The sequence below is a fragment of the Nicotiana tomentosiformis genome, chromosome 2, assembly GCF_000390325.3.
Source record: "Nicotiana tomentosiformis chromosome 2, ASM39032v3, whole genome shotgun sequence".
Taxonomy (NCBI): domain Eukaryota; kingdom Viridiplantae; phylum Streptophyta; class Magnoliopsida; order Solanales; family Solanaceae; genus Nicotiana; species Nicotiana tomentosiformis.
The window spans coordinates 93,708,500-93,719,276 of NC_090813.1; the positions used below are offsets into that span (position 1 = coordinate 93,708,500).

At 41.4% G+C, this 10,777-nt stretch overlaps 1 protein-coding gene across 1 annotated transcript; it reads left to right on the plus strand.

The window, feature by feature from the left end:
- Nucleotides 1-960: 960 nt before the first annotated feature.
- On the plus strand, nucleotides 961-1,623 carry LOC138905265 (uncharacterized). The gene is made up of 2 exons (XM_070193771.1): nucleotides 961-1,157; nucleotides 1,245-1,623. Exons 1-2 carry the CDS (start codon nucleotides 961-963, stop codon nucleotides 1,621-1,623), a joined length of 576 nt encoding a protein of 191 aa, XP_070049872.1.
- Nucleotides 1,624-10,777: the final 9,154 nt, after the last annotated feature.

Genomic DNA, 10,777 nt, shown 5'->3' on the forward strand with positions numbered 1-10,777 from the left:
TAGGTTAGGTGAGGCACCGAGTGTCGGTCTCGCTCCCAGGTTCGGGGCGTGACAAACTTGGTATCAGAGCAGTTATGTCCTAGGGAGTCTACAAGTCGTGCCTAGTAGGGTTTTGTTTATTGATGTGTTGTGAACCACATTATATAAGCATGGAACTACAGGGGATTTAGGAGTTGGTTACCCTTTTCTTTCAAATCTAAATCATGTTGTAGAACTGAGTTATAGGAAATCTGAGTTAAACTTACGTGTTGGTGTTTACATACCCAGATGACGATGACTAAGAAGACTACGACTAGTCATAGGGGAGATACAACAATAGGTGAGGGGGCCAGTAGGGTACCCCCAGTAGATGGGTCCCAGTCTGAGGCCTAGGGCGAGACCCCTACTCAGCCATTACCAGCTCCTCCACCACTTGAGGAGATTCCTAGGGATACCGCACATCCAGTTCCCCCTCCACTTCCACCAGATCAGGACTTGAGGAGTGCGGTGCATTTGTTGACACAATTGGTAGCTACCCAGCAACAAGCTAGGGCATCAGCTAGTGCAGGATCTTCTGAGGGGTCTGGGAGTTCAAGGGTCCGAGAGTTTATTGCTTTGAGTCCCCCAGAGTTCACGGGGACAGATCAGAGGGAGGACCCGCAGGATTTCATAGATCAGCTTCACAGGATCTTTCGGGTTATGCATGTCACAGAGAAAGAGGCAGTTGAGCTAGCAGCTTTTCGACTCCGAGATATAGTCATCCTTTGGTACGAGGGATGGGAGAGGTCCAGAGCACGTGATACACCTCCAGCTAGTTGGGAGAATTTTTCAGATGCCTACCTTGACCAGTACTTACCACAGGAGATCCGACAGGCTCGGGTCGATCAGTTTCTAGCCCTCAAGTAGGGAAATATGAGTGTTCGAGAGTATAGTCTCTGTTTTGACTCATTAGCCAGATATGCACCATCCATAGTTGCTACTATGCGTGACAGGATCCACAGGTTTATATCAGGGTTAGCCCTAGAGTTGACCGAGGCATGTACCACCACTGCATTGCATGATACTATGGATATCTCCATGATTCAGGCATTCACTCAGAATATAGAAAGAAGTAGGCGTCGACAGCAGGGTACAGAGAGGACTGAGCAAGGGCAGCATAAGAGGATGAGATTTCCCAGGTCTCAGGAGTAGTCTCAAGGTAGTTATAGGCCTCAGTACTTCGGACGGCCACCTAGGCCTCAGCTACCTTGGTTACAGGGTTACAGGTATGACCGTTATACTCAGTCAGGACCAGGTGAGAGCTCACGGGTGTCGGTTTTGCAGCGACATCGAGGTTCAAGACAAACATGGTCATTTCTGCCGCGGTGTGACATATGTGGTAGAGGACACTTGGGCCAATGCCGAGCAAGTTCCGATGCTTATTATACATGTGGGCATCCGGGGCATATGATGCAAGATTGCCCAAATAGAGATTCTGGGGGTATGGCACAACCAGCAAGTTCAGCAATAGGATCATCTATGTCTATGCATCCTTCAGGGCGCAAGTCTCAGTCTTCAACTGGTAGAGGTCGAGGCAGAGGTAGAGGTTCCAATTCAGGTGTTAATCAGAACTGTATCTATGCTTTAGCAGGTCGACAGGACTAGGAGTATTCACCAGACGTTGTGACAGGTATATTGACCATTTGCTCTCACGATGCTTATGCCTTGATAGACCCAGGATCTACTTTATCATATATTACCCCATTTGTCACATGGAAGTTTGGTATAGTGCCTGAAATACTAAGTGATCCTTTTGTGGTATCTACACCGGTCGGAGAATCGATTATTGCTAGACGGGTTTACCAATGTTGTACGGTGGCAGTTTGTAGTCATCAAACCTCAGCCGACCTAGTTGAGCTAGAGATGATGGATTTTGATGTTATCATGGGTATGGACTGGTTGGCAGCTTGCTATGCCATAGTTGATTACCGAGCAAAGGCAGCCAGATTTCATTTTCCGGGTGAGGCAGTCCTTGAATGGGTAGGTAATACAGCGAAACCTAGAGGTAGGTTTATTTCCTATCTAAAGGCGAGGAAAATGATTGCAAAAGGGTGCATTTATCATATTGTGCGAGTTAGAGATGCAGATGCTGAGATACCTACACTTCAGTCTATTCCCATAGTCAAAGAGTATGCAGATGTGTTTCCAGATGAGCTTCCAGGTATTCTTCCAGAGTGAGAGATTGATTTTAGCATCGATTTGCTTCCAGGAACTCAACCAATATCCATCCCTACGTATAGAATGGCACCTGCCGAATTAAAGGAGTAGAAGGAGCAGTTAAAAGATTTGCTGGAGAAAGGTTTCATCAGGCCCAGTAACTCACCTTGGGGTGCACAGGTACTCTTTGTGTGAAAGAAAGACGGCTCGTTAAGGATGTGTATCGATTATAGGCAACTGAAAAAGGTAACTATTAAGAATAAGTATCCACTTCCAAGGATCGATGACTTGTTTGATCAGTTACAGGGGGATAGATTCTTTTCAAAGATAGATTTGAGATCGGGATACCACCAAGTCAGAGTTCGGGAGAAATATATTTCGAAGACAGCCCTCAAGACCCGATATAGCCACTTCAAGTTCCTTGTCATGTCCTTCGGGTTGACAAATGCACCCGCCGTATTTATGGACTTGATGAATAGCCTATTCCGGCCATTTTTAGATCTGTTCGTGATAGTATTTATTGATGATATTCTAGTCTATTCAAATTTAGAGGATGAGCATGTGGACCACTTGCGAGCGGTACTCCAAACCCTCCATGATCGTAAGTTGTATGCTAAGTTTTCTAAATGTGAGTTCTGGTTGAAGTCTGTAGCATTCTTGGGGCATATTGTATCCGATGAAGGTATAAAGGTAGACACTCAGAAGATTGAGGCTGTGAAATCTTGGCCTAGACCTACCACTCCGACAGAGGTTTGTAGCTTTTTAGGCTTAGCAGGATACTACCGGAGGTTCGTAGAGGGGTTTTCTTCCCTTTCGGCACCATTAACGAAGTTGACGCAGAAATCAACTAAGTTTCAGTGGACGGAGGCTTGCGAGTGGAGTTTCCAAGAGCTTAAGAACAGGTTGACCTCAGCGCCAGTTCTAACACTTCCAGAGGGTCCAGAGGGTTATGCCGTGTATTGTGATGCCTCAGGTGTCGGGTTAGGATGTGTCCTGATGCAACATGGGAAGGTAATTGCATATGCTTCAAGGCAGTTAAGGAAGCACGAGAAGAATTATCCAACCCACGACCTCGAGTTAGCTGCGGTTGTCTATGCACTTAAGATATGGCGGCATTATTTATATGGTGTTCATGTTGATATATTTACAGATCATAAAAGTCTGTAACATATATTCAAGCAAAAAGAGTTGAATTTGCGACAGAGGCGATGGCTTGAGTTATTGAAAGATTACAATGTTAACATTCTCTACCATCCAGAGAAAGCTAATGTTGTAGCAGACGCCTTAAGTCACCGATCTATGGGTAGCTTAGCACATGTAAAGGCCAAGAAAAGACAATTAACTAGAGAGATTCATCAATTGGCTTGTTTGGGGGTTCGGTTAGTAGATTCCAACAATGGTGGAGTTGTACTCCAAAACACTGCAAAATCATCTCTCATAGCTGAAGTCAAGGAAAGAAAGTACGAGGACCCAGAGTTGGTCGAGTTGAGAGAGCGAGTTCCGCAGTAGAAGAATCCATTGTTAGAGCTCAAGGGAGATGGGGTTCTCAGATACAGGGGTCGTCTGTGTGTTCTATATATAGCAGGGCTACGAGACAGGATTATGTCAGAGGCACATTATTCGTGGTACTCCATTCATCTTGGGTCAACGAAGATGTATCATGACATTAAGGATGTATATTGGTGGAACGATATGAAGAAAAACATTGCTGAGTTTGTCGCCCAGTGTCCTAGTTGCCAACATGTGAAGGCAGAGCATCAGAAGCCCGGAGAGCTAATGCAGACTATAGAGATCCCGACATGGAAATGGGAGGCGATAAATATGGACTTTGTCATGGGTTTACCTCATTCTCATCGTAAGTTCGATTCTATATGGGTGATAGTCAATAGGCTCACAAAATCAGCTCATTTCCTACCGGTCAGATCTACATATACAACAGAAGATTATGCAAAGTTATATATTAAGGAGATGGTGCGGCTACACGGAGTACCAGTATCTATTATATCTTATCGTGGGGCCCAGTTTACAGCATATTTTTGGAGGTCATTTCAGAGAGGTCAAGGGACTCAAGTGAATCTCAGCATAGCTTTTCATCCACAAACTGATGGACAAGCCAAGCGCACAATTCAGACACTCGAGGATATGTTACGAGCATGTGTGTTGGATTTTAAAAGAAGTTGGGATGAACATCTACCTCTTGTCGAGTTTGCATATAATAATAATTACCACTCCAGTATCCAAATGGCTCCTTACGAGGCTTTGTATGGGCGTAAGTGTAGATCTCCTATAGGGTGGTTTGATGTTGGAGAATCTGGGTTACATGGGCCAGACCTAGTTCATCAAGCCGTATAGAAATTAAAGCTTATCCGGGAGCGACTGTTGACAGCTCAGAGTCGCCAGAAGTCATATTCTGACGTGCGGCAACGAGACTTAGAGTTCAAGGTTAATGACTGGGTATTCTTAAACGTATACGCTATGAAGGGCGTGATGAGGTTTGGCAAGAAAGGCAAGCTTAGCCCACGGTATATTGGGCCTTATAGGATCATTCGGAGAGTGGGCCAAGTAGCTTATGAGTTAGAATTGCCCTCAGAATTGGAGTCAATCCATCCGATTTTTCATGTATCTATGCTACGGAAGTTCATTGGCGATCCTACCAGAGTGGTGCCCACAGATGATGTACAGATTACGGAGGACTTGTCATACGAGAAAATTTCAGTTGCCATCCTAGACCGACAAATCCGAAAGCTACGAAATAAAGAGGTAGCCTCCTTGAAGGTTTTATGGAGAAGCAGGAATGTGGAAGAGATGACATGGGAAGCGGAGGAAGAAATGAAGTATAAATACCCCCACCTATTTCAAACTGAAGATATAGCTCGAGGTGGGATGCTATAGCACAACTCTATTCAGGCTAGTAGGTCATCAGGTAAGATCTTATTTCATGACTTTCAGTATTTATGATTTACGACTGTTTGAGGCAAAGTGTTGTTATTTATAGACATTGTCCATGTGTGGCATGCATAGTATATTTTCTGGCTACATGCAGGTTGGTTATAGTCTAGTGTACGGAGGAAACTCTGTCAAAATTTATCCAAAGCCTCTAAAAGTAAACATTCGAGGATGAATGTTCCCCGGGGGAGGGGGGGGAGGGATGATGTTACACCCTATATTTTCGTACGTAAAACTGCGTCGTGAGCAAACTAATGGAGGACCCAAAAATAAGATCATCTTTGAATATATATATAAAGCAAGTTAATCATGTTACCTCGGAAGTTACAAATATTGAAGATCATGAACAACAAGTACAAAGAGGGCTGGAAGGTTCAGAAGCTAAAGCAATTGAAGAAAATAATGTTTCGTTGAAAGCCGACAAGTTAGGAATGTTATAGCATGTACTTTTGGGGTGAGACTAGTGTGTTTAACATGATAAGGAGGTTATGTTATGAGTTATGTTATTCGTATGATAGTCGTGTGTTATATTTTGAATTCAAGCGAGTGGTGGAACAAAAGTCAATGAAAGTCATCACAAGTTACATTCATAAGTTTTACTGAAACTTTGGGTCAAATGTAACTGCAATTTTCACCCAATATACTTAGATTTATGGGGTGTTCTACCCATAAAATTAAATATCTATGAGTCTATTTTCCAACTCATTAAACCGTTTGTCAATACGATATCGGAGTAGAGAGATATGGGCGATTTTACGAGACTGCGCAGACTGTCACCTACTTGCTTAAGCGAGAATCCAAAACTGGGCCAGTTCGGGTCGTCCAAAACTGGGCCAGTTCGGGTCGTTCAAAGAGGCCTTTTTAAAGGCCTATCCCTTTCATATATTAGGATTATAATAGGGCAAAATAACCAGACTTAATCTCTGCAAAAATCCTCCCAAAAATTTCTCACAAACCCCAGTTGATTTTATCTCCCTTTCAAGTTCTAATTGGAGGTAAAGCCTAGAGTTTGAAGAACCAAGATAGGAGCTGAGTTATCCAACAAATAAGGTAAGTTTACTACTCTCTTTCATCCATTATTTACTGTTGTAGATGCATAGTAAGTTGTTCTATATTTGTAAGAACTCACGGGACGGTGATCGGAAGCCGTGAGTTCGAGTTATTTACTTGTAGCGGACTGTTTTATGGATTATTTTGTGGACTGTTTGGTGTTGCTGTTGGGCTGCGTGATTTACTATTATTTTGTGGAGTTTTTGGAGGAGGAAGGGTGTAAAAAAACACCACATAAATGCAGGATGTTGGGCTGGTCATTCGTCGTAACATTTTTAGGTTGTTGACACTACTACGGTAGTCGTTTTGTATATGAAGGGATTGGGGTGTGTTGGGCTATTTTGTAGTATTGTGTGGTGTACATAAGGTTGGAAAATAATGTATATATGTTGTTATTGTTGTTTTTGGTGTTGTTGGTATTGTCTTGAGTTTGGAGGAAGTAAGGATTATAAGGGAGATGTTGTCCGTTTTAATACAAAATAAGCATGTCGTTCGTTATGCGATAGTAGTGCCTTTCGTAACTTAATGATAGTATTATTATCGTTGTTGTAGATAAAGGTGAGAAGAGGCGAGTTCAACTTGGTGATTGGAAAGATTGTGATAAGGTATGTTAAGGCTAAACCTTTTCTTCATTTGGCATGATCCCGTAACTACATATGTTTGACAACGAGACATAAAGAGAAGTTCGTATTCATGAATTTAGTCACATTATCCTAGTCTAAAAAGTTACAGTATTCTCCCTTATCGTGACTTTATATTCAGTTAAGTATTATTTTCTTCTAGTCAAGAGAGTAGAGGGTCATATATATATATATATATATATATATATATATATATATATATATAGTATTACAGTATTTTGACCATCATCGAGTTATAATCGATGGGCAGGCCCCTATTGGGCAACCTCTGATCAGATGGTAAGTTATATACCGAGCTTACTGTGGCCGAGCGCCTATGAGTGAGCCAGGATGGCCGAGATATGGAGCCTAGTATGGTCGAGCGCCTATGAGTGAGCCTACTACGGCCGAGCAGTTACACGTACCGAGCCTTATAGGGCCGAACATTTATTTTACTTACTATATTGAAGGAGTTGAGTTAGTATTAGCAGGTAAGTATATCTTCAGATCCTCTTTGACTCCCAGTTACTTCCAGTTATTATATTATCAATTCAGTTTCAGTTTTCAGTTATATTATTGCCTTACATACTCGGTACATTATTTCGTACTACGTCTCTTTTCTAGGGATGCTGCATTTCATGCATGCAGGTTCAGATAGACAGACGGGTAGACCTCCTCAGTAGGTGTTTCCAGAGTTCAGCCTGATCGGTAAGCTCCACGTCCTTCGGAGTTATCGGGTCTAGGTTTTCGTGTACATCTTCTGTATGTATGTATATATATTATGGGTAGGTCGGGGCCCTGTTCCGATCATAATATATCCATCAGTAGAGGCTTGTAGACATATCCTGTTGGTTAGTACAGTATGTTGGGCTTGTAGGCCTAGTATATATATTTTGGTGGTTTGTCAGTTGTAGTAGTTATGACGGCCTTGTCGGCCCAGCTTTATATTGATGTTTAGTCAGCGCTAGTTTCCATTCAGTTTTATATTTTGCTTTGCTAGGTTAGGTGAGGCACCGAGTGCCGGTCTCGCTCCCAGGTTCAGGGCGTGACAACCACATCCTCAATTCTGACGAAGAAGAAGTTGAGCCAGAATTGGCGGTTGGCCTTATCATCCATCTTCACCACCAAGCATTTGCCTAATCGGTGGCAGAGGTTCAACAACGTCCCTTTGTAAAATCTGGGAGCGAATAGGTTCATCAAATGTGGGAGTGAGAGCTTGATCCCGGCCAATTCCACAAACTTGGTAAGCATCCTCAAGAGTTTGTAAACGTACAGCGCAAGCTGAGCCAGGCAAACACTGTAATAGCGACATAACTCATCTGCCAGCGGAAGAATGGGAAAAGTGTAACCGACGTGGAATGGGTAGGCATAGAAGGCGTAGTACCCAGGGCGATAAACCTGCACCGCATCCCACCTGACAGGAATCCGCTCGATATGGTTGGGGAGACCATATTTTGCTTTAAGCTCCCTCAAATCAGCCTCCGACATCGTTGATTTAAAAGTTCTGGGGTCGGCTTCAGGCAGTTTCGAGAAGTCGGACCAGATATCAGGGTTACGAGGAACTATCTCTTCTACCGTTGGGAAGCTTCCGCCCTCGGAGGCCACAGAAGCATCCTCCGCATGAGGGGAAAACACCATCGCTAACGGGATCGCATTGTTTCCCACGCTAAACTTAGAAGGTACATTAGACATATTTTCGACGAAATAAGGGAAGGTAATAATAACAGAGGATTTAAAAACAATAAGGATCCCTGGGACGAAGGGGGGAAATGTGCAACAGCAGCAGCAGCAGCAGAAGAAGAAGAAGAAGAAGAAGAAGAAGAAGAAGAAGAAGAAGAAGAAGATTTAGGGTTTCAATACAGGAATGCTGTAAAAATCGGAATTGCATTCTCCCATCCCTATTTATAGAAGTTTGGGCGTCAGAATAACGAAATTGCCTCATCATTACATGGCATCAGAATCGAAGTGGCAGGACCAATCAGGAGTCCCACGCGAAACGAACCGACGCATCGGGAACACGTGTCATGATGACGTGTGAGGTCGTGACGTCATGTGAATTCATGGACAGCACAACCCCAAAATTTGTTGTTCACGAAGGGCCATGTTGCCAATTCGCCCAATCTTCGCGACTCGCTCAGCTCGTTCAAACGTTCCGACCATGATGAACATAATTCGCTCATCAAGCCCGCCCGAGGCCGGCCTCAATAAGCGGAGGGACTAACTGTATGGGTCAAAATCCGCTCTAGAATATTTGAAATAAAATAATACTAAGGAAAGAGTTTTCGAGCCATTGTTGGTCGCGGTGGATCAGGATGAAGTAAAGCCCATAGCTGAAGAGTCAACATGAGTCGAGGTTGAGGTCGAGGTGCCAGTCATGGTCGAGCTCGAGCACCGTCAATGAAACTGTAATGACTAGTTTTCAAAATAGGGTATTAAAGGGAATATTCCGTAGATATTCTCTGTACATGTACTATTAGGGTTTACTAGGAATGTGTCTCATATAAATAGAAAAAAGGGTAAGAATAGAGGCACGTGAGATTTAATTATAAGAACAACACTTTGAAACAAGATTCATTCTTCACTCAATACAAGACTTCATTTTTTACTAAGATTCTCATCAGATTCGAGGAATCCTCAACCGTTTGAGGATCTGGTGTTCAATCATTGTCAGGTGGAAGGTTTTTTTGTTCAACCTTTTGCTTATTAAATTATTCCTCTTAATTACATGAGTGCCATTGTATTGTCATTTATTGAAAATCATATACACGCTGCTATTGTTCTTGATAGAAAAAGGGTATTTATTACAGAGAATCATTGTTTCCCTAGTAAATTCTATTTGACCACCTTTTCTGATTTATAAGATATGAGAATATTATTTTTAACTAAAATTAATCAATGTTTAACTGAAATTAATTATTTGAACCAAAATTTACGTTTTGGGGTCAAACACTTCTCACTTCACATCTATCTATATTCTTTATCAAGAGAATGCTTATAAATAGAAAATAATTTTCTGACATAACAGAGAAATATTTTTACCGAAAAAGGTCAATGATGGGCCCATGGAATTCTCATAATAGAGTGTCTAAAAGGACGTTACAGCCTTGAATGGTTTTGTTTTGTTTCTTCCGACTATAAACGGAAAAAGGGAAAAATTGATTCTGTTTCTTTCTTTTGGTTTTTCGTCCGGTATTCGGTATTCGCATTGAAATCCGATTATATTTGGTTTTGCACTGCGTAGGACGCCATTCGAGAAAAAACGCTCCCTACCAAAGATTTTTTCATACCCAAAGACTCGAACCTGAGACCTCCGGTTAAGGAAAGAGTAACCTCATCCGCTGCACCACATTCTTTGATGGTAAATTGGTTTTGTGTCTGTTACTGTTAGATACGATACTACTATTTATTTTTAGAAAATATTCCATCCGATCCAAAAAAAAGTGTCAGTTTAACTAAATTTAATTTGGTCTAAAATAAGTGTCGACCAAAAGTGCATTAATTATATTTTTCTCAAATCTACTTTCGCTCCAATAAATGATCTAAAAGTTATGAGGAAAGATAAAAGGACAATTCGAGGAAATATAACGAATAATATTTAGTCAAAAATAATCTTTTTGATTTATTATTAGATATCTTTTTAATGAGTGTTTCATAATCTTAAAAACACTTATTTTAAATCGAGGAAATTTAAGTTTTAACTATCTTTGAGAAAAATAGACACTTATATACACAAAACAAAAATAGTTACTCCTATTACTGCTTTGTCGGAAAACAACAGACGCTTACAGAAATAAGATCAATTAAAGATGTTCCATGAAAAGAAAAAAAAAGGTTTTATATACTGATAAGTTAATTATTGTTTTTAATAAATTATTAATTTTTACCTATAATTACTTAATAAATAATTTAATTATGTAAAAATGTTTTATACCATAACTAGATATAATTTGTTTAACTAAAACAAAAAAATTCAAAGATGTTCCGAT

Excerpts from the sequence above, each read along its gene's own strand:
- LOC138905265 (XM_070193771.1), top strand. The coding sequence starts at position 961 with ATGCGTGACAGGATCCACAGGTTTATATCAGGGTTAGCCCTAGAGTTG. Across the intron at positions 1,158-1,244 it reads AAGAGGATGAGATTTCCCAG|GTATGACCGTTATACTCAGT; the intron begins GTCTCAGGAGTA and ends ACAGGGTTACAG.